Source organism: Callithrix jacchus, chromosome 7, assembly GCF_049354715.1.
Source record: "Callithrix jacchus isolate 240 chromosome 7, calJac240_pri, whole genome shotgun sequence".
In the NCBI taxonomy this organism is placed as follows: domain Eukaryota; kingdom Metazoa; phylum Chordata; class Mammalia; order Primates; family Cebidae; genus Callithrix; species Callithrix jacchus.
The window spans coordinates 116,238,637-116,264,304 of NC_133508.1; the positions used below are offsets into that span (position 1 = coordinate 116,238,637).

Below are 25,668 nucleotides of genomic sequence, written 5' to 3' on the forward strand. Positions count from 1 at the left end.
GGAGGCCAAGGCGGATAGATCACGAGGTCAAGAGATCGAGACCATCCTGGTCAACATGGTGAAACCCCCTCTCTACTAAAAATACAAAAAATTAGCTGGACACAGTAGCGCGTACCTGTAATCCCAGCTACTCAGGAGGCTGAGGAAGGAGAATTGCCTGAACCCAGGAGGTGGAGGTTGCGGTGAGCCAAGATCACACCATTGCACTCCAGCTTGGGTAACAAGAGCGAAACTCTGACTCAAAAAAAAAAAAAAAAAAAAGGAATAGAAGGTAGCAATGTTGAAAACATTAAATAGATAAGCAATGGAGTATTTGAAAGTGACAAGCTTCTATTAAAAAAGACTCGAGAGTTTATGAGAACCAAGTAGAACAAGTTCTAGAATTAAAAAACAAATAATGTAGTAAACTGGTTAAACAACAGATTAAATATAACTATAGAAAAAATGTTTGAGTGAAATATCTGAAATACTAACATGTAAGACACACAAGCAAAAAGAGATAGAAAATGTTGATTTTTACGAAACAAGGATAACAGAAAGCGGAACATTCAATTGAAATTCCAAGGACAGTAGATGAGAAAGTTATTATTTTAAGAGCTAACAGATTAAAACTTTTATAGAGTTGAAAATTAGAATGTTCAAATTAGGGAATGCAGCTTTAGACAAGATAAGGAAAAAGAACTCTAAACATGGAAACATCACAGTGAAATTGCAGAGATGATTTTATAAACAGCTATGAAGAAAAGGTAGATTGTCTACACAAGAAAAGATACTTGAGGACACTTTAAATAGTAATAACTAGAAAAAAATGTACCATATCTTCAAAGTTTTTAGGAAAAAGTATCTGTTAACTCTGATAACCATCTTCAGATAAACATACAAAATTTATCAGGTAAACCTCGGGACAAAGAATATTGAACTCAGAAGGAAAGAATGGTAAACATGAAGGAATGGTGAGAAGATGCAAACAAATATCCAGGTAAGTCTAAAACAACATTACTACATAAGCAGTACATTAAGAGACAGTGGAGTATACTGATTCAAAACATATTTTAATACAAGCAAATACCCTAGAACAGTTTGTGGCACAAAGTAAGACCCCTATGATGGTTCTTATTGCTATTGTTACTATTACTACTATTTTAAAATATTAATTATTAATTTGAGGGGCAAATCAATTGCAACAGCACATCAAAAAGCTTATCCACCATGATGAAGTAGGCTTCATCCCGGGGATGCAAGGCTGGTTCAACATGTTCAAGTCTATAAATGTAATTCACCACATAAACAGAACCAAAACTACATGATTATCTCAATTGATGCATAGAAGGCCTTTGACAAAATTCAACAGCCCTTTATGATAAAAACCCTCAATAAACTAGGTACTGATGGAACGTATCTCAAAATAATAAAAGCTATTTACAACAAACCAACAGCCTATATCATAATGGGCAAAAGCTGGAAGCATTCCCTTTGAAATCAGGCACTAGACAAGGACTCTCTCACCACTCCTATTCAATATAGTACTGGAAGTTCTAGCCAGAGCAATCAGGCAAGAAAAAGAAATAAAGGGTATTCAAATAGGAAAGTTGGAAGCCAAATTGTCTCTATTTGCAGATGACATGATAGTATATCTAGAAAACCCCATCGTCTCAGCCCAAAATCTCCTGAAACTGATAAGCAACTTCGGCAAAGTCTCAGGATACAAAATCAATGTGCAAAAATCACAAGCATTCCTATACACAAATAACAGACTTAAAGAGAGCCAAATCAAGCATGAACTGCCATTCACAGTTGCTACAAAGAGAATAGAATACGTAATAACATGACTAACAAGGAATGTAAAAGACCTCTTTAAGGAGAACTACAAACCACTGCTCAACGAAATAAGAGAGGACACAAACAGATGGAGAAACATTCCACGCTCATGGTTAGGAAGAATCAATATTGTGAAAATGGCCATACTCCCCAAAGTAATTTACAGATTCAATGCTATCCCCATCAAGCTACCAATGACCTTCTTCACAGAATTGGAAAAAACCACCTTAAACTTCATATGGAATCAAAAGAGAGCCTACATAGCCAAGTCAATTCTAAGCAAAAAGAACAAAGCTAGAGACAACACACTATTGGACTTCAAACTATACTACAAGGCTAAAGTAATCAAAACAGCATGGTACTGGTACCAAAACAGAGATATAGAACAATGGAACAGAACAGAGGCCTTGGAGGCAACACCACACATCTACAACCATCTGATCTTTGACAAACCTGGCAAAAACAAGCAATGGGGAAAGGATTCCCTGTTTAATAAATGGTGTTGGGAAAACTGGCTGGCCATGTGCAGAAAGCAGAAACTGGACCCCTTCCTGGCACCTTACACTAAAATTAACCACAGATGGATTAAAGACTTAAACATAAGACCTAACACCATAAAAACCCCAGAAGAAAATCTAGGCAAAACCATTCAGGACATAGGCATAGGCAAGGACTTCATGACCAAAGCAACAAAAGCATTGGCAATAAAAGCCAAAATAGACAAATGGGACCTAATCAAACTCAACAGCTTCTCCACAGCAAAAGAAACAGTCATTAGAGTGAATTGGCAACCAACAGAATGGGAAAAAATTTTTGCAGTTTACCCATCTGACAAAGGGCTGACATCCAGAATCTAGAAAGGACTAAAAGAGTTTTACAAGAAAAAACAACTAAGCCCATTCAAAAGTGGGCAAAGGATATGAACAGACACTATACAAAAGAAGACATACATGAGGCCAACAAATATATGGAAAAATGCTCATCATCACTGGTCATTAGAGAAATGCAAATCAAAACTACATTGAAATACCATACCATGTGAGTTAGAATGGCAATCATTAAAAAATCTGGAGACAACAGATGCTGGAGAAGATGTGGAGAAATAGAAACACTTTTACACTGTTGGTGGGAGTGTAAATTAGTTCAACCATTGTTAAAGACAGTGTGACAATTCCTCAAGGACCTAGAAACAGAAATTCCATTTGACCCAGCAATCCCATTACTGGGTATACATCCAAAGGATTATAATCATTCTACTATAAGGACACATGCATATGAATGTTCACTGCAGCACTATTTACAATAGCAAAGACCTGGAACCAACCCAAATGCCCATTGATGATAGACTGGACAGGGAAAATATGGCACATATACACCATGGAATACTATGCAGTCATAACAAACGATGAGTTTGTATCCTTTGTAGGGACATGGATCAACCTGGAAACCATCATTCTCAGCAAACTGACACAAGAACAGAAAATCAAACACTGCATGTTCTCACTCATAGATGGATGTTGAACAATGAGAACACATGGACACAGGGAGGGGAGCATCACACACTGGGGTCTGTTGGAGGGAAATAGGGGAGGGACAGCAGGCAGTGGGGAGTTGGGGAGAGAGAGTATGGGGAGAAATGCCAGATATAGGTGATGGGGAGGAAGGCAGCAAACCACACTGCCATGTGTGTACCTATGTAACAATCTTGTATGTTCTTCACATGTACCCCCAAACCTAAAATGCAATAAAAAAAAAAGAAAAGAAAATTAACTGGGTATGGTGGTACATACTGTAGATACAGCTACTCTGGAGGCTGAGAGAAGAGAGAATCACCTGAACTAAGGAGTTTAAGGGTGTAGTAAGCTATGGATGAGCCACTGCACTTCAGCCTGGGCAACAGAATAAGACTCTATGTAAAATAAATAAATAAATAAATAAACAAGTAAACAACTAATATTTTAAAAATTAAAAAGCAATATACATTATTTTTTAAGTACTTGGGTTAAAGGAAAATTTTTCAAATAATAAAATAACATTCAATTTGGAATGCAAACTACGCTTTTACTAAAATTAAAATGTTTTCCCAATTATTCACTTATCATACCAAAGAGTAGCTGGGGTCCTATTTGAAATAACTATAAAAAATCTAAGTCAAAGCCTCAAAAATGATCAAAAATAGTAAAAATGTATCTTGGATAAAAGATTGGATAGAGTCTAAAAACTAATTTACCACAGGGGAGGTGTTCTGCAGCAAGAAGATGCTTTGAAAGCATGCATGTCATGAAACTGACATGGTGTGTCATGAAACAAAGTAGATAAATCATGACATGATGGCAACATTTAAACAGAATAGTTTGGAAGGAGATATTAGTGCTATTTTAAATAATGAATTTTCAGTCTCAAATAATTTTTTACCAAGTATATTAGTTAAGGTAGCTGTAAATCTCAATATCTAAATCACTATCTAATTGAAAGCATAATAATTGTAATTTCCACACATGATTTAAGACAGCTACACAGTATATAAATGACAGGTCATCATGATATACTTGTTAATGAATGACTCAGCAACAGCAGTTGTTTCCAATTACAATGAGGAAAGGCACCCCTAAGAGTGTGCAAAGCCATCTGTTGACATACAGGTAAAAATGGTAATATTTCCACATTCATTTATATTTTATACATTTCCATTTTGGCGTGTTTCATAACATAGAGTGGGGTAAATATAAAATAAATAAATTCTTATATATTGGATGTATAGTCTGAATAATTTTCAGGAATCAGGATAAAACAAAACACCATTAATTAAAATAAGATTGATTCCCTATACAACTCTAAAAATTTGGAAGTTACAACCCAATCCACTGTACTAAGAAAAAATTTAAGGCAATGTCTAGCCAGTGCTGGTGAGGAATACCATGATGTTTATCTAGCTGGTAGAAGAAACAAATGTTATTGGAACACTAATAGCTTGGAGCCTTACTATGCAGAATTCTACTCTAGGCACTGGCAAGTATTACTTGATTAATTTATGTGGATAGTTTCTTTGCTGCTGTCTTTTCCTTTTCAATATTGCATGACTCTTATCATTTTCCAAGACAGGTCACATCTATTTGCTCTTTTGTCCTTACCCCTGAAGCTTTAGAAATAGTATAAGGCATGAATTAGTGAAAGGTAAATTATCCAAAGGAACTTTCAATCTGATTCAATCTTACCGCTCTATTGTCTTTTTAAAACAAACAAACAAACGTACCAATCATACCATGATTTTTAAGTTTATAATAAGGCAGTATTTATCACATTATTATTCAAATTTTTTAAATGGTCACTGCATCTTTTTTGTTTCTGTAATTTAGGAATACTGACCAACTACTAGGGAAATTGCAAAATGTATTACAATTTAAAATAATATGCTTAAAAGAAAAGCAATTTAAGGTATAACCTACTGTTTTCCTGGAAAATTACAAAATGAAAATAATGAAAAACAAAACAAATGTTATGATATCAAGACTTTAAACACTTTATCTCATGGCACTTTAGAAAACTCAAATTGATCATCAGCTTTTTGACAATTATTTTGAAATTACAGTTTAAAAGAAAAGGAATAAATTCAGAATTAGGAGAGCCAAGCAGGAGTTTCTCCCTCTGGCCAACAGTTAAGATAGCTGTTCTGACTTTCTGAAAACATAAAGTTGAGATTATTTGCAAAAGGATTCCTTTATAGAATTCATATTTAGCTCTCTACTCTTCATTTATTGGAAAGGTTTCCAAAAAATTATGGAGGGTTCAAATGCAATAAGTAAATATTAGATTATCTAGAGTTAACATAAATTAAACTGTAACTCAGAAATGTTGCTGAACTGCATGAAGGCGTCTTGATACATTTCCATTCAAATCTATCTTTTTTCAAGATAAAACATTACACTGATGAAAGTCTTCACAGACACGAAAGAGCAGAATCCGGACAGAGTAATTCCAATCATCCTTCTCAACCAGTTCCTGCCAATGAACACATATCATTTCTTCTAGGCATTGAAAATCCTAAGTGATGTCTCACAAGGCGAGTCTCCAGATCTATGGTTTTTCTCAAAGTTTAAGAATCTACCTGGAGATTAGATAAATCACTTGAGAGGTAAGACAACAAATTCATTTTTGAAACAAACAAAATTGTGCTAATTATTCAATCCTTCCGCAGCAAAATGATTTTTTCTTTCAGTTTTCCCAGAATTAAAAATATATATATGTACTTCTCTACTCTAATAAGCTTTATGCCAAAGTTTTAAGCAAGTCTTACAAATTGCATAATAATAATTTAAAAAACTTCATATATAGTAATATCTGTCATCTGTTATTTATTTTACGTATTTTAAGCGACTAAGTATGGTAAAAAATTTGTTAAGTCAAACAAAAACATTTAGAATTTTATAATATAGAAGCTTGTTCAATTTCTGTGTAAATTTCATTATTTTCAAGCAATGAAGACTTGTGATAGATATTAACATATTTGTTGACAATTTTTATACAAATTCACAGTAAACTATTTTGAGAATTTACACTTTTAAAATCTATTTCTTATTGTACTTTATATCATAGTATGCTTTCAATGCTAACCATCTTTTTTAGATAATTGAATGTATTGACATACATATGATGTGGGAAAAGGTAGTTCCCAGATCGCCTTTGTAAACATGCATCCACTTCAAATACAGTCTTCCACTATACTGACCAGGTGATTTGTACAAAGGAAAGTAAAGAAACTTACTCATTAAAGAAAGTTTACATTCTTACTTTAATAATTATATAAGTTTTTGTTTTCTTTTTTCCTTTGAACGCAGTGAGCTAAAAATATAAGCTAAAGATTAGTAAACTGTTAAAGAATAAGGGGTAAAATGTTCTTCTTCCAGGTATATACTGAAGTGCCCATTATGTGTTGCAGTTTGTGGAGTCTGGGAAAAGCAGAAGAGCATCTGTGTACACATTAGCATATGTGTAACACTAACATCAGAATCTTGCAGCCTAGATGCTTTTAATCAGGTGTCCTCAATGGTTTGGGAAAGTCGAATGAGAATGAATCCATCAAAAACAGCTGTGTTAAAAAGTGATTGACAGATTTACATTGTAACAATTATCACTTATTGAAGCCTTTCTATATGGCTGGGATTATAACTAAGTGCTTTATTTGTATTTTCTTCTTTAGTTTTCAAAAATGATTTTGTTGTTGATAAAATTATTTGCAATCTAGAGATGTAGAAACTGGTCGATGCCAGGACCAGGATTTGACTCCAGGTGTGCCTTCTTCAGAAGGTCTGCCTCCTCTATGGCCCTAACTCACACAATAAGCTATAATTCTACTTCCCGCTGATTATAGGGATGTTTTCATCAGGTTTTGATCAACCTTGATTGAAATCATTAATATTTCATTTCTGAATCAAAAAAGCTGAGGCTTCTTTTTATCTTAATGGATCTCCATCATAGTGCTTCATCCTCAAAACTGTTTTGAAATTAGGCCAGTTTTCTCTTCTATACTTATTAACTGTACTTTACATCCTAATTTTGAACAACTTGTCATACTTCAGAATTTTATTACTCTCTAGTGTGTCATATTTCTATTCAATTTTAAGCATTGTTAGAAGAAATTTTGTTTTCACTAGGAAAGGAATTGATCTGGAATTATTAAGGCATTACTAGTAATAAGTCCCTGGTTCACAGTTTAGGAATCACTGGAATCTTTTGTTAAACAGGTATCACCAATAATTGATAAGACTTAGGTTTTACTTTCTTAACACAATAATGCAACTTTTACTATGGACTGCAGTCTAAGGACTTGCTTAAAGTCAGATTAACTCTATACTTATTTATTCTTAAAGCAACCATTTGATATTTTTCGAAGGAGAAGTATTAAAGGGATTGTTGAGCAAAAAACAACAATTAATGCCTCTACTGAAAATTTGTGGATATATTTGTCTGCAAATAAACTGAAATTCAAAGATGAAACACATTGAAAAGACCATTCTTCTCCACATGGTATTCCATTGGAAACTGTTGTAGCGAACATAACATTAGTTGAAGAAGCGTAGCACTATAATCAAGCATCTGCTTGCTTTCCTGCATTGCGTATACAACAGAGATTTGTTGTACTTTTTTTAGTATTCTCAATAGGTTTCTGTGTTTATAAAGGTCCAGAAATAATCTTCAGAACTTATTCTCCTTATGGCACCAGGAAATTTGGCATAAGAACCTTTCTGACACAAAGGATATACAACTCTCTTATTTCAAAATATCAAATATTTGACACAAAGGCAAAACTATTAAGCAAGTGTTAGAAACACCTCAGCTTCTGTTCAATCTCATGAAAACTGATTTAGTTGGCTGTACATGTCAACTTTAATTATCAAAGATGCATAAAAGGCAGCAGCACATTCCCTCCCTATGCTAGTTGTAAATGTTAAACACAATTTCAATTATATTTTTAATACTGACTTCTTTAAGACTCATGATGTATTCTTGTCCTGTAGAGGGCCAAAAGCACAAAGTGCTAGAGAAGCATGACCTACATTTTGGTGCTGAAGTTATATACAGAAAGTAGAAATAAGTGAAGATGTTCAGTGCATGTGTCTGGATAATTATTTTATCGATAACTAATCTGGTTAATCAAGCCCCAAAAATCTTAAGGGAAGTACATATTTTGGGGTTCTTTGTGCAGAATTTACAAATTTCACAATTTGTTAATTCTTTTCTGCAATTCATTTCACCTGTGTAAATACAACTAGAGTCAACATTAGTTAAATAAGCTAACAGTTAAGATATGGAGAATGCTGACAAATTAGTACTTTCACTATATTTTATTTAAGTCTCAATATGCTCATCAGCATGTATTTTCATATTTATGACTTAACAAATATAACTTTGAAATATGAGAAAATATACTATATTTAATCTGTATGAGTAATATAACTTCTAAATAAATTAAAAGATTTCACCTTCAATATAGTGAACCAACTAAGTATAAAGTTAATTACACAAAACCTATTTATTATTCAATAGAAGAAGATTATTTCTGCTGCCATAGTAGCAAAAAGTAGTTTCCATCAATAGCAACAAAGGGATTAACCTGCTAGTCCAGTGTGAAGTAATAATATGGTTCCAAGTATGTATGGTTCCCTTAACCTAGTTAAGACACATTGCCAGATATTTCAATTAATGTGTACCAAGGTCACAGAATCAATTTCTTATCAGCCAAAAACAGTCATACAGTAAATTTTATTCTCAAACCATAATCTCTAAATTAAATCTGTGTACCTAAAAAATACAGCACAGAAACTCAGGTTTTCTCCCTGATAGCATTTTCACTAATGGCACAAGACTTTGTGTGCTATATTTAGCCTACAATGTTTGGTTAGATTCTAATCCTCGTAGAGAAAGTCATTATCTCTTTTCATGGCAAATAAAGGACCAAAGTGTTAATTTCCTCCTTAAAATAAGTACAAAGTTCTAACAGTTTTAACATTCTGTCTCTCAGCAATTTATTTGGAAGCTTTTAAATAATTATAAAGAGAATCTATGAAACTGTACACTAATCCGGATTTCTTGGTAATATAAATTATGTATCTGAACATAAGATTGCAGAAAAATCATGTTAATATGAAAAATAGCATTACTTTGTAGTAAATCCCATGCAAAGGGACTTTTCAGGAATTGAGCTTGTCTGACCAGTGACACTCAACATAATCACATTTTTAATGAAAATTCTTTGACTTGAATATAAAATATCATCTATTAGATTCAGGTGTTAGAGTTTGTTTCCTATATTCCAAATGCCCTGAAAAAACGGGAATTTTTTTTCCTCCTAATACTCTCGTTCTTATCCTACTCACAGCTACACATAAAAGTACAGTAATTTAAGGCTGGCACTTTTCAACTATGCTCAATGGCAATGGACCGAACAGTTAAAAATACTAGAATATTCCAATAATCTTGCCTTAATGTTTTAATATCCAGAAAATCACAATTTTTATGCCAGACAAGTTTGATTTGTTCCATTGTTAACAATACAAATGATTGATACATTTATACAAATGCTGTATAATATACACTGTACAGTGGTGTTCTTTCACACAGGTGACTAACATTACACAAATCCATGTAACTGCAGATCAATTGATGTTTGATGGTTGATAAAATAGAGGATATAAAATTATATCTTGAGCAGAAATGACACAGAAAATTATCTAGATTATACATTTTACCCCCGACCCCTATGCATTTAAAATTTCTTAAATTATTTTTTCTGCATGCTCCTAAACATGTAATTTTTAGTTGATTTTAACGTTGTCAAACAGTAGAAAAAGAATCTTTTCTAGAGGAAGAAAGTAACACTTAAGGAGAGTTAAAATACATTTTTTAAATTAAAAAATTTTTTTGAGGATGTGCACAATATTTTATTTATAATCTTTATATATTTGGAGTATAAAAATTCTCATAAAATGACTTTAAGTTGCAGAGGGAAAGAATATTTTACTTCTTCCCAGTTTGTTTATATGATTATGTATTCCATTTTAATCAAATTTAGGGCATGATAATAAATAAAATAAAATTTTTAAAATGTAAAATTGTAACAGCATAAAGTCTTTCACTCTGCACTGTAAAAAAGATAAAACCTATAATACGTCATCTTAAATAATTTACTGAAGAATAAGTTTAGCTCTACATAAAGTTGTATTTATGAAGTTTAGTTCATTGAAAGTGAGTGATAAATGTGAGACAAGCATTATAAATAACACATGGAGTAAAATGAGTAAATTTTTTTTGTAATTAAAAACCTGAAAGTACTAATATGATTCTAAGTAAAATTTTCATTTTTTAAGTGCCAGTGATTTTACACTTCTCAGAATTTTTGTGAAAAAGTCATATTTGATACTTAAGATCCAAAAGGAAGTAACCGTCAAAGTGATTTTGGCGACTCTGAAGGCTGCCTCAAAAACAGTAGATCGGGCCGGGCACGGTGGCTCACGCCTGTAATCCCAGCACTTTGGGAGGCCGAGGCAGGTGCACGAGGTCAAGAGATTGAGACCATCCTGGTCAACATGGTGAAACCCCGTCTCTACTAAAAATACAAAAAATTAGCTGGGCATGGTGGCGCGTGCGTAATCCCAGCTACTCGGGAGGTTGAGGCAGGAGAATTGCCTGAACCCAGGAGGTGGAGGTAGCGGTGAGCTGAGATCGCGCCATTGCACTCCAGCCTGGGTAACAAGAGCGAAACTCCGTCTCAGAAGAAAAAAAAAGAAAAAGAAGATCATTACAAGGCATTCGTGGCAATATTTCAGCTAAATCTGTCTTAGGAAATCTTACTTCCTAATTCATGAAAATGTTCAAGAAAGCAATAAATAAGTCAATGAAAATTCAGACTTGCATAGTTGATCCCTTAAAATGACGTAGGAAAACAAAGATATTATGGAACAAACCTATGTAAAGTTCTATGATACTGAGTTTGATCATTTATGCACATTTTTCATTTGGCTACAATAGATGCTCTGTATTTACAGCAAAATATTTGGGATGGGATTACATCGAAAGCAATCTCATTCCAGCCTTTTATGACATATGAAATTCAGTTGGAACTAAGTGCTTGATTTTTGCAAACCGAAATACCATTCATGGTCTTTCAAGGAATTCAGCACAGGTAAAGAGCAACAAAAACGGGGCACCAACAAACCAGAATTGTAGCATTTTGTAGATTGGATTTTTGTAGTTTCCAATGTTACAATAAAAAATAAGAACTAGTCATTCTCCTCAAAGAGTAGTCATTGCTGGGATTCCCTAGTCACTATCGAAAAGCAGGCAGACTCCATCAAAACTTATGCCAGTATTTCATATCAATGTAAAAATAAAATGAAACTATTTATTCCTTACTGTGATTCATTACTTTGGAGAGCATGATTAAAAATGAACAACTATTACTGACAGATAAATTTTTTTAAAAGCCTTGCCAAGAAAATGGCATGTGAAGCCGGTCTTGGACAGTAAGTCCAGGTTTATAATAGTCCCAATATTGAAAGCGTCTAATTTGTCCTCTGAGCACAAACACACTTGCTCATCCTGCCTCATTAGTACAGCCTGGTGCAAAATTATTTTTGATGCCTGGCAATATACATTACGCTCAGAATGAATAAATGTGGCTTTTAGATTTACTTTCTGGCTGAGACAACTGCCTCTCTGATCATTTCTACTTTTACCATTCCTGAATATAAACATTCATTAAAGAAAGATCTTTTGGAATTGCAACACCAAGATCAGTTCCACTATGTAGCATTTTGCTTTAGTTATTAGCTACATGGCAATTATAAAAATCACATGAATTACAACCCTTCTGTCCCTTAAATGGATATGTACACCATCTTATTCAAAGGAGTACTCTCAGTCACATATCACAGTGACTAAACTTTCCCAATATGAGAGCAAATATAAAATTCATGGATGTACAGCCTTCCACTTGCTTTTAATTGTTGAAGTGACTCCAACATAGTACTTCTCTCACTGATCTTGTGATATTTAAAGCCTTACTTTTCAGCACTGTAATGCAGGAGGGCTCTCTGAAGATGAATCCAGACATTCCTTCTGAGGGAGGAAGCCACCAGAGAAAATATGGAAAAAGGTTTCATATATGTGCCACCTTCTGTTGATTTGTAGTAATATTGGGAGAAGAACTTTGAGTTTACATCCTGGCTCATCAGGAAAGAGCATCATGTTGTGTCAGGTCATAAATGGGGAGGAAAGGAGTACAGAGAGTAGATAAAGCATCTCCTGTGTTGGTCATGCAGGCTTGAGAGATTGGAGTTTAACAGAACTGTGCAGTAAAGTGGAAAGCGCACGGAGCTTAGAGGCGAGAGATTAAAATCTGTATCTGTTTCACTTTCATGTTTCAAACTGAGTCCAAAACCAAGGCTATTTACCCAAGAATTTGTTGAACTAAAAATTGACTACAGTTCAAATAAATGTATTACAATAATATCATTGAATAATTTAAAACCTTACAGGGACATTAATAAAGATATTAGTCCAATCTGCTCATTTTAGGGAAACTGAGGTTTGGATGCTTTTTGTGACTTACCATGAGAATCTTAGTTGAATAGGGATAAAATATACACAACAAATGTGGAGACTTTCACACAGAAACGTTAGGATTTATTATTAGAGAATCTAGTCACTGGAGTGTAGATAGATTGATAATATATACCAGGAGGGTTTCTATTTATAGGGATGGGTTTTAGTTGTTGGAGCATAACATATAAAAGAGGAGTCCAATAATTAGAATTTGGAGGATGAGATTAATCTAGAAATTGTTTATTATGAATATGATATATCACAAGATTTTAATAAATGTTCTTTCTTATAAAGTAGAATTTGTCTCAGGAAAAAGACAAAGCAGTGGTTAAATAAAAGCAGATGAATGTAGAAATGGGAACTGAAGGGACTGACAGAAACGTTCTTGCAATGGTCACTAGCCCTTCTGGCTGCATGGCATCTATTCATCCTCCTGCTAACAGTCACCCAAATGTCCTTTTGAAAAACACTTTCTCTCTTCTCACAATTTGAGTAGGCTTTTAGCCTAGGCTCTAGGAATGGAACAACCTGAGGTTAAGTCAGTCAATATATTCCTTTATTACTTAAGGACATAAAGTTTATAAGCAACTTGAATTTATAAATAAAGGTGACAGGTTGTGATGTGAACCATACTCTTCTTTTAGAGCAGGATATCAATGGATATTCCTTAAACATGAACTGAGAAGTGAAGTCACAGGTGTATTCCATAGAAGATACGTGGTCATCTGTGGTTCCTTTTAATTGAAGGCTCCTGATTTTCTTAAGCTTTGGGAAATTAATTTCCGTCTTTTATTTTATCCTCTGCTAAATTTTGCCTGAACCCTTCTTCAAGACTTCTATTAGATGAATATTAGGCCTTCCATGGTTGGTCCTCTGCTTCCAGTTTTGTTCTGTTATTTTCCATCTTCACTTTCTAGTGCTACAATTTTGAGATGATTATTTTCCAGCCCTATTGTTGTACATGATCTCATCAATTATCAGAAGATAAATATATTTTATTGGAGATGAAAAATACTTTAAGCTTGTTTGGCAGGAACAATCAAATTAGCCAGTGAATTCAGGAAATCACTTGGGGAAAACACACAACGGAGGGAAGAGATGATTGCACTATTGCAACAATGAAGTTACAAGTGAGTCACAAAAAGAATTTGAGTTCAGTCAAATGAATTAGAGGTTCTACAACAATGGTTAGCAGGTGTGGACTTCATTACTGCATTAATGACATTTCAATGTAAAAATCACAGACAAATCATACAGTTAGAGTCAGAAAACACACTGATGATCACCTTATTTAACCTCTGAGATAAAGCACAGGAGGAATATGAAAAAGGTCTGGGCCTAGATTAAAAAAAAAAAGATGAAAAGGGGTGAAATTGGGATTTAAAAAGAGGAATGGTACTGAGATGACACGCTCAAGAATATCTTGACTAATGCTGTCCTGATGTATCTTCCACAGATACGTAAATAAATTGAATATTTGCAGCTTCTCTGTTCTATATAGCAACCACCCTTGCAATACAGAAAACCCAGGAATGGGAGACTTTAACCTCAATCTTCTGGTGGTGTTTAGGCACTGGCTTGCATTGCTGAGAATTTTAGCAGATTGATACCTCTTCCTATGAAAGGAGAATAATTAGAGAAAGATAGTGGAAGAGGCTGGGTAACGCAAAGGGTTAAAGTTATATCAAAGTAAGAAGTGTTTTTGTGTGTGTGGAATGATAGTTCTTTTGTACATAGAATCCTCTTCTAAATTTTTGTAATTGTTTGGATGTAAATTTTTCCAGAATTCTTTGAGCATATGAATTAGATTGTTTCCTTCAACCTAAAAGAATGACTTTCCAGGCCAATTTTTCTATTTATTCATCTACATGTTTATATTATATTCACTTTTCTTCAATGACTGGGCTATCTTTAAATGGCTCTCATGTTTATAGTTAAAAAACAATGTTGATGATCACAGGTAACTTGCTCCAGATTTTGTCAGCTAGGCATTCCAACTGCTTGAGTAAAAGAGAGTTGAGAGTTCTCTGTATACACAGGTGGGCTCAGTAATTTTGAGGCATTATTCTGGGTAACGTCAGTAAGGAGAAGGCAGAAAGGTGGCATCAATTTTCACTCTCAAGAGTTGCCTGCAGGCAGATGACCAAGTTTTCTTTGAGAGTATTTTCTTGGCTTTATCTGGAGACAAACCATGAGGAATAGAATGCCCAATCTGTGTAGCCTTAGGAAAATAATATATCAAACTATCATCTAGATTTATCTCCACTTTTGGGAAGAGGACAGGCTACTGCCACCACAGGAAAAGTCCTCCTCTTTGTTGCAGCGTTCTCTATGTGCACTGAACTGCCCCCTTTTCTGGCATTAGACACTGCTTTAAGAATTTCACTCTAGTTTGTGGACTTCTCATGGCCTCCCTCTGATTTAATTGCTTTTTAATATTTTTTTTCACTTCACTTGTCTTGATGGAGATTGATGAACAGAAGTTAAACTCTTGTACCTGACCTATGTATTTTATCAAGATATTAAAACTGGTAAATAGCTTTAATCTCCTTGCACTGATACACACACACACACACACACACACACACACACACACACGATTGCTTTGATAATGTAGCAGGGAAAAGGCAGATGGGAATGGGGTAGAACCAAAATAATTCATTTTATCTCAATGAGATTCACTTTTTTTATTTGCAGACCTGTATCACAGAGTAGTGTGAGAATCATATGAGGCAATTGATTGTAAATACTTTCTCTGGCAGATCACTTAATCTATAAGTTGAGGATAATACTAGCCCTTACTTCAGAGAAGTACTGTGAAAATTAAATTTAAAAATTCATATGAAGTGCTTAGAGTAGTGTCTAGCTCACAGAAGTCACTAAAATCAACACCACTATATAATTTTTTATTAAGCCGAAAACCTGAAACTTATTTAATAATTAAAGAGAGTAAATAAGGAAGAGAAATAATGTGAACATAGATGAGCAGAAGACTGGATAACTTACTTCTAAAATAACCAGGAGTTTACTATGAAGTGTGCTGATGCCCTATAAAATTGGGACTATAGACAACTGATGTTTCCAGAATAACAGAAATGTCATCAATTTTGCAAAATAAAGTTTGCAACCTTAAAATACTGACAAAAGAGTAGAGCTATAAAAAACAAAGTGAGAAATTGGGACCTCAGTAATTTGGTGCGGGGGGTAGGGTATTGGAAGTGCTATCTCTACTATTTCTCTGCTCACCTTTCTTCCAGAATTTTTATGGGCAAGCAACAGGAATTAAAATATGTGATAATCCACATTTAGAATACAAGTTTCATTTAGTTTTAAATTCCTAGCAGATTCAAAAGATATGAGAGAACAGGAAATATAAGGTAGTACAGCCACCATGCTCACTTTGCATGCGAAATGAACACGAGTTCTAGGAAAATCATATTCCATTTTTATTGTCATTGATCCCTTACCACTAACACACACTATATGATGCACATCTATCTACTTATCTATCTATCTATCTACCTATCTATCTACCTATCTACTATATAAACTGATGGTACAGCCTGGAGTATAAACAGAAAATGGTATTCTTAATTTGGAAAAAAAAGTCAGCATTCTAAAATGCCAACCCAGAAGGTATGTTTTGTGCATAAGTAGAAAATATATTGTGCAAAGTCTTATTTAAGATTAATTTTTTGCATAACTTTTTTATTCTTGAAATTAGAACCCAGAAGCTGTGTGTTCATTTTTATTATTTCAGCTTCATTCTTCATGCTATTAGTTACTGATATTACTTTTCTGGTTCTAAATATTCAATGAATCCATCTAGATAATACTGATTAAAAATTAATGAGACTTTTACTTGAAGAAAAATTTTCATTATGTTTCATTATCGGTTACTTGGAAAACTCCAAATCATAGGTTCATATTAAACCCTATTTTAAGATCTCAAGAAATTTCTTAGTTGTATCTCATTAATTCTTGGTAATTATCCTGTGAGATAAACATGAAACAAGATGACGTGGAATAATGATTCCTAAAACTTAAGTCTGCAAAACTGACCTTAATAAACCAGATCAGCAAAGTCTTTGGTTTTAAAACTGTGGAACTGATATCAAAACTCAGACCACACATGCCCCTTTCCTTCTCTTTTCAAAGTAAATATTAAACTAAAGAAAGTGTTGTGATGGCTTATTGGTTTATTTTCCTCTTTCTATACATTGAGGGAATGTGTAATATTGTGGAGTGGATATTTTTGAGGAAGTTCCACCTAATTATTGTGGTAGATATCTGTACTGTAGACCCTTTCTTGTGAATAAAGAGGTCATATTTCTAGTACAAAGAAAAGGATTTCTGAAATTGGCAAGATATTTTATTTATTTGGATGAAGTTTACAGAAATCATAATCCTAAAAGGTAAGCCCTGGGTTAATTTAGACTATAATTTCTTAAAGAGGTTATATGTCTTATTTAATATAGAATCCCCAAGGAAATATAAACCTCTCTTTAAAGAAATTTGATACGTGACTCTCCAGTAGCACATCTGAGTTGATACATTTTCAAGTTTCCTGTAGCATTCATTTAAGTTCCTCTGCAACATATAAAAATTCCCTAAGATTTTTAGTAACATATCTAGTATATGAAGCAAAATGTACATATAATATTAGTGAGATATATACTTGCAATTTTTGAAATAGCCCTTAAATATTACCTGAAAATCAGAAGCCACCTCCTTCTGAGGACTGCAATTAAAAAAAAAAACAAGAAAGGGAGAAAGAAGGAAAAGAAGGAAGGAAGAGGGGGTGGAAGGAAGATAGGAAACAGAAAATAAGAAATGGAAGGAAGCAAGGAAGGAAGAAAGGAAGAAAAGGAGGGAGGAAGGGAAGGATGGATGGATTAAGAATGGTGGTCCAGGTACTACTCAACTCAACTTGCTACTCCTAAATTTCAATACTATGAACATGTAATAAACATAAAAGGACAATAAAAGTTTTAGATAAACTACCAGAGAGCTGATAATGTGTGATGAAAATTAAAAACAAATATTTTTTAAATGTCCAGTTGAAGTCTTAAGACAAAAAAAAAGGAAAATATTTATAAGCTGCTGTGAGAAATAGCTTCCCCAGAGGGACCTGAAGCAGATAGTTTTGATACACTGTATATTCTGGGTATGTAACTTTACATAAGCTACCTATTTATACAATTTTAAGGCAATTGTAAAGTTCAACTTTGCTTATTTGTGTAGTACACTGTCTCTGAATAAATAAACTAACTTTGATGAGCAGACTATTTAACTTACTAGAATGTGGTAAAAATAAACTGATAGACAACCTTTTTTGGTAAGCAAATTATGCTGTTGTTATGCTAGTTGTTTAGGGCTACCATTTTGTGAAAATGTCAGGTATGAAGGGGATATGATGAATACTGTAATTGCTAAAATAAGTAAATGATTTTGCCTTATTCTTTTTTCAAGGTAATTATGATATTTTCTCATAGAGGAAAATGCTTTGTCTCTTCTTCACTCTAACATATTTTGATTTTTTTCTGCTTTGTAATGGTTATTTTATAAAATGTTTGCATTAATAATTGCATTATGAATATATTTTCTAAATAAGCTGGTTTACCTCTAGGATTTATTTCAATAACATATTAGATTTATCTTTGTTATTTTAGAGCTAGAAACATTAGCAATTTCCTTTGGAAGTGTAATTCTGAAGAACATCACATAATGTTAATTCCACTTAAAATATTTATAAGATGAATGCATGAAAATAATTCACTTATATTTAAACCAATAATGAAACATATGCATCCCAATGAGAAGTAACAACTTGAAAGTCTATACATTTATTACAGTCAGCTTGCTATTGCTCAACACATCTCAAAAGTTTTCAAATTGTTTCCATGTTACTCATGAAAAAATGTTCCCCATATATTACTTTATAACCACACACCATTTTAAAATATTATTTTGGCCATTACTTATTCCCTTTACCCATCAGATTTGGCTAAAAGTTTCTCTTAGCTGTTTCTGAACATTAAATCCATGCTCAAAATCTCAAAATGGCAATAAAGATAGAAAAAATACATTATATATATATGCACATATATATACACACATATGTGTGTACTATAATACACATACACACACTTTATATATATGTATGTGTGTGTATAATGTGTGTGTATATGTATATTATATATACATATGTGTGTATATATGTTTGTATATGTACACACACATATGTATATATATACATATATACACACACATACACACATAAACACACACACATCATTGTAATTAAATAACCTTACAGGGACATTTAATTGAATGACAAGTAGGCAACACTCATTAATGCACTGATTCTGGTGTATTTTTAAAAATCATCCACAGTACAACATATGTATCTTCATCTTCTATTTTTATCCATATTGATACTGAAATGTGATGCAAAGAATAGTTCATGATTTTTTTCTGTTTACATTTCTATTATGGAAATGATCACTTCATTAAATACTTAAAATTGCAGTTATTTGTAAGACATGGTTTAGACAGTGTAGCTCATTCTGTTAACTGATGTGCATGTACACATCACATAGAAAAATTTTCCAGATGGGAGTGACCTTTAAGTTGTGGATTGAAGAATACATTTGATTTAGCAAGATTTACAAAGGGGCAAAGATAAGTCATGAAAAAGGATCAGCAGTTAACAAAAAACTGGAGGTTGAACATGTATGATATTTTTAAGGAGTTCCAAGAATTTCATGCCAGATATATATCAGAGGGCATATTTGCTGAGAAGTCAGTGGGAATTAAGTCAAAATGTTAAGGGTCTAGACTTTTTTCTGTTGATAAAAAAGAGCCACTGACAGGTATTAAGTAGCTGAGTTTCATGATAAATTGTGTGTATTAGGAAATGACACTGTTAGGTAGAATGAAAATGAATTAGGAAGGGCCAACCAACCAAACAAGTGGTGGAGCCAATATCTGAATGCAAGTCTGTCTGATTCCTCAGCTTATACTCTTAATAATATGTTTGACAACCAGGTCTCTGTTAATTAATTTCTGGACTCAGTACAGGGTAGATAATAGCTATTCTAATGATGGTGGTGGTTATATTAATGATTATCAAAGTGCTCAATAAATATCTGTTAAATTTTAAAATGATTGAATTAAACATTCACTACTATTAAAGTTTATTTTTTTAGGACCATGTAAAACAAATTATAAATTACATGTTCAAAACATGCTCTTTTAATATGTTTGGTTAGGTTGGACAATTACTATCAATGTTCCTTTGGTATCTCTGAGAGAGCCAAATTTTATGATAATTGCGATGTTGAGGACACAAAAAAGAAAAGAATCTCTATTCCTCAAGAAGTAGGCATCCTCTGCAGCTAATTTCCTGTTCAGTCATTTCATCTTCACCTAATACCAATCTTAGAGAAAGACAGGAAAGGTGGGGAATCTCTTTAGTCATGAAAATGCCAACAACAATCTTAAACTCAAAATATAACCTAGACTATTCAGCAGTTGGGAATACAGTGCTTTAATTCTAAAGAGTATATTAACTATACTGACTAAAAAAAGGTTCAAAACCTGTCAGTGAATTAATAAAAGGTGAAAAAGATAAAAACCACTGTTTGAACAGTTTTAAGAAGACATTACAAATCTTAGATAATAAACATCAAAATAAGTAAATATGTATTTTTTTTAAAACAGAAAGGGAATTTAAGTTTAACATGAACTTAAGAAGAAAAATTCCCATTATAAATTATGTTCTGTGTGAAAAGAATTTGCAGGCCAAAAGGTCTTAAAGAATGTTTTTTTCCCAGTGAAAATATTTTCTGTTCTTTAGCTAGTTATTGACTTAGGCAGCAGGGGAAAAACAACTGCATTGGATAATGGAAGATGTGTTGCCTTTTTTTTTTTTAATCATTAAAAACATGACTATAAGCTGTTTGGTTGCTTAAGGTCAAAATTATGAAAAATTATTGACATTACTGATGGTAAGCATGACAGTTGAAGAGTATCTAAATAACAAACAGGCAATGCTGATTATGAAGTCCTCACATACAATTTCTAATGATTAGTGAAAAAGCACACTAATTTGTGAGATGCAGTATTTTGAAGGTCATTCAACTTTCCACTCGCTATAACGCCATTCAATTAAACACACAATAAATTTTAAAGATTATTTATGAGAAGAATTTTGTAATTCTTGTAAAATAGTATATTACAAATCTTGGCTGTGTATGTAATCAAAAACACCTGACTTAATGCACCATTAAATGAACTGTAGCTTTGCTGTACATTTTTTTAAACATTAAACTAATTATGATGAGTTTTGGTTTTACGATACACTGCATATTGAACTTTTTAAAGAGGCTATCAAATTCAATCACAAGATACAACTCGTTTATGCTGTAAGCAAACACATGCGATATTAACAATATACAATATCCTGGCTTAATTAGAAAAAGTTCATGTTATCTTAAATACGTTTAGGTGCATAATACCACACAGCTATAATTTGAACTTGCCATGTAATTATATTTTAAAACTAATTTGTATAACCTACTTCTTTTTTTCTCTCTCTCTCCTACACAGAATGTTGGTCTATGGATCCACTTAAAACTAGATTTTGCTGAAAATGAATTTTAAAAGATTGAGTGTCTTAGGGGGAATGGAGGATTAGGGGTAAAGGTGTCAACTACAGACAAGAAATTTTTTAAATTTGATTATCCGATGGTGTTCTGCTGATCAGTGGGCTAAACTGTACCCTACAAGGATCCTTTCTGGCAGTTTGTCTCTGGGCAGTAGCATAAAGCTTAATGAATACAATCTACTTTTTCAAACGTTGATGTCTTTTCAAGTCTCTTTCCTCTCTTTTTCTCTTCATTTCCCAAGGCCACGATATGCATGAGAAAACCATGAATCTCTTAATATAATCTCCAAATATAAGCAGTGAAGCACCTCTATATGAGTATCATATACCATATCAGTATACAAATACCTTGGGCATATACAAATATACTTGGCATCATCTATCAAGGAGTAAAGGCGGTATATAAAGGCAACCAGTATAGCCTAAACTTCATGAACTCTTTTGTTCCCAAAGCTGCTGACTATGCCCTCTACACTTGGGTTTCCGGCATGAGCTAAAGGGAAATCTTTAATATTTGCACCAACAATAATATCCACATGAAGTCGTTTAAAACCAATTAACAGGTATAAATTTTGACATGGGAAGTCAAATTTACTGTTTAGCTACTAATAGCATGAAATGTAACAGTATAACACAAAACAAGTTAGTTCCTGGAGGACAGAAAGCATTTACGTCAGAATTTCATCTTACAATATAATCCAAAATAGGTAATAAAGCTTGTTTACCTTCACAAACTGTGATGCCGTTTCCTGAAAATCCCATGTTGCAATAGCAGGCTTCATTTCCATTGTATTTTTCACATTTTGCATTTCGGTGACAAGGTGTCTTGGCGCAATTTTGAGTATGGGAACAATTCAACAAAGTGGAAAAAACCACTAAATAAAACAGAGAAATACACCTTTTCAAAAAGTAAAAGAAACACATCTTCCTATTGCTGAATTAGAGTAAAATAAACATAAATTCTCCTTTCTTTCTATTTAGGTAAGTGGATTATAAATTTTTCCCAAGGAAGCACTTTGTTAAAAGTAGCAGCACAAAAGCAAGTAAGTAAAACTTACTTTTAAGATAAAGCCTTTTTTTTTTCAATTTCAACCTTTATAAGGTAAATCTCAACAAAGCTAAAATGTGATAAACAACTCAGCTTTATAATAAAAACTGTGTTCCTAGATCAGTGTAGCATGTTGATTCAGAGTTACCCTTCATTCTGAGGTGAGATACTTTGAAAGGGAACTGCCTAATTGTAAAGCAATTTCCCTCCTCTGGGAGGAATTCTGTGTAGAAAGGTAGGTAAATTGAGTATTTGGGTTTTTGCAAATTCAAATCTGTGTTATTTTAAGATGGCATCTTATCTAGGAGAACAAATGTAATTGCCGTTTTTTTTCTGTGTTCTAATGATTGTTTTCAATTTTGTCTTATTCATAATAAAATGTATTTCACTTTTTTTTTCCATTAGGGGAAACATAAAAACAAAACAAAAACAAACTCAGCATTATAGTCAAAGATTGATCTTCCAGAAATGTAAAACACACAAATGTGACCAACAAAACTGAAACAAAACATAGAACAAGACTATACATCAGAGTTATTGAAATACACTTGGAAATCATATGTTGTAGACTGATAGGACAAGACAAGGAAAAGTTCAAAAGTTCCTTTTTTATTGTTTTTTTTTTTCTCCAGGTCTTCTCAAGAGTCTTGAGGACCAACAGCTATGAAATATGAGGTCATTGTTCTGAAAATAATCATCTAACATAAGTTGTCCTAACCAGTTACCAAGAGATTCTTAAGTATTCAGTTCTAAATCCTAGTGGCAAATAAGCGTATGTATACCGACTAAGCCGAAGTTATTTCACCTTGGCTGAAAGATGTCATTCACTATCTTTCTGCACAATATTGTCAAAATGAAGCTCAAATCTCGGCCGGCAATTCCCTTAGAATGCCAGGAAGCCGCCCATAAGTGTTAATGATTTGGATTTCCCAAATTTCTTTGGGGCAGAGCAGAAGACAGGTGAAAGGGGACGTTAGAGACTTCCTCAAGAGGAGTAAAAAGGTTAAGAGTCCCTAGACCTTGAATATTCAACTCTACAGTTGAAAGGTCAAGGAGAAAAACATCCTGAGAAGTACTAAATTAATTCACCTCAGAGATTTTGCCAAATCCACTTGCCATATGAGCTCCACCACTTAAAAAATTCCCGTCCCCTTTGAGGAATCGGTCCCTCCGAGGACCTCGGCGACCAGGGGCGCTGAGCACTCACCTAGGAACAGGAGGAGTTTCATTGGCGGCGGCCGCGGTGGTGACGGTGGCGGAGAGCGCGGCGGGTGAGTGCGGCTGTGGACCCGGGACACAGCCCCGCGGGGCGGGCGCGTCAGGGTCCCGGATCCGTCCTCCGCGACGCGTCGGCTTCCTCCGGACACTTTCCGGCCTCTTTTGTGTGAGTGTGTGAGTCAAGCCCCGAGTCCGCTGGCCACGTCCGGCCTCCATCCCCTTTCCCCACGCCACTTGGGCTCGGTTCCCTGCCTGGTGACCTCCGACCCTGATGTTACAGCCCCGATGAGGATCCGCTTGTACTCAGGCGCAGCTCCCAGAGGGCCACCCTAAGAGTGAGTATTTAAAAAGTAAAGGTCTCTGCGACCCATGGAGAGCCCTTCCGGAGAGAGCATCCAAAACTCAATAGGTTGTAGGGGTTTTCTCTGACAACTAAAGTTCAAGACATAGCCTTTAAAAAATATATACATATTTTTTAAAAATTTTAAAAAATTACTCGCTAGTAATTTTTCGTAAAGAACAAAGGGTCAAGCAGCAATCAGGAGACCTGAATCCATGCAAAGTGGCACACCACTGCTCAGTCCTCATCTTGCTGGGACTCAGGGTTGTCTCATGTAAAACAAGGATGTAATCTATTGTGACTTTTCAACTTTTCCCTTATCAACTCAATTTCAGGTAAAATTCACCTGTACCCCTTTTTTCGTCTGCAGAACAACTGGTGTATCATGTCCCTTTGTATATGTTAATATAGAACTCAATTATGTAGAAAGAGATCGTTCACATTGAAACATAGAAACAATTGTTGCTTAAAAAATTAAAAATAACTGCAGGGAAAACTAATGTATCATGACAGAAAATAGATCGATGGTTGCCCAGGTTGGGATGCAGAAGGGGAACTGACTGCCGAAAGGCACAAGGGGAATTTGAGGTGATGATAATATTCCATATCTTGATTGAGGTGATGGTTATGTGAGTGCATGCATTTGTCATAACTTATCCAACTGTATTCTTAAATTTGATACATTTTATTGTAAATAAGTTACATGAATTGTATTATATGTAAGTTTAAATAAAGCTGATTTAAAGAAAGCAAATGACTAACATCTTAATATTTTTGCCATCAACACAAGCCATTTTACCTTTCAATAGGTCACCTTTGTCACATTCCATTTCTATTCTGTTTAAAAAGTGACTAGTGCAAATTTACGTTGTGTTAAGAGCAACCTCAGAAAGATGAACACCCACGGGCTTACGAACTACTGGGGCAACAACTAAAACTATTCACAATCACATGCCACAAAGCGACTTATGTATTCACAGCAGTCGCAAGTGCTAACGTATTGACACATTTTATTGGCTCTCCATAGCATTTTCCCACACCCCTTCTAGGTGAATGTGGGCAAAAGTTCCTAAGAGTGGCACCATAATAGATGAGGCAAATGAGGAACAAAGGTGTTGTGTGACTTGCTCAGTCCACAGCAGCTCTTAGACATCTAGTCTAAGTGACTGGCCTTGATTCAAACCCAGACTATAAGCTCACAGTCCATGTTTTCTCTATTCATTCTAGAGTGACATTGTACTCAGGAGGCTGTTCTAAGAATGAGGAGTCTTCAGATAGTGTTATTTAGGGAGTTTGAAAAGGTGATTTAAAAATCCTAAATGCCATAAAAAGGAGTTATGGACTTTATTAATAACTTTTTTTCAAAGATTTTTTGTTTGTTTTCTTTTTTCAACTGAAAAGCAATTCAGTGAATCACTGGCAAAAATACAAATGATGGATTTTAAGGGCATACCAAAGGAAAGGAAGCAAGCA

General features: G+C 34.0%; 1 protein-coding gene across 2 annotated transcripts in view; it reads right to left on the reverse strand.

Moving 5' to 3' along the window:
• Positions 1-23,943, reverse strand: part of ADGRL4 (adhesion G protein-coupled receptor L4) — a 121,916-nt gene extending 97,973 nt beyond the window's left edge. For both annotated transcript variants that reach the window (XR_013520532.1, XM_009001541.5), the window contains exons 1-2: positions 23,845-23,943; positions 22,315-22,464 (exon numbers count right to left, since the gene is read on the reverse strand). Coding sequence is in view for 1 of the 2 variants with exons in the window: in XM_009001541.5 (XP_008999789.1) it covers positions 22,315-22,464; positions 23,845-23,866 (172 nt within the window). In the remaining variant the exon portion in view is untranslated. The remainder of the gene's footprint in view (positions 1-22,314; positions 22,465-23,844) is intronic.
• Between the last annotated feature and the right edge of the window lie 1,725 nt (positions 23,944-25,668).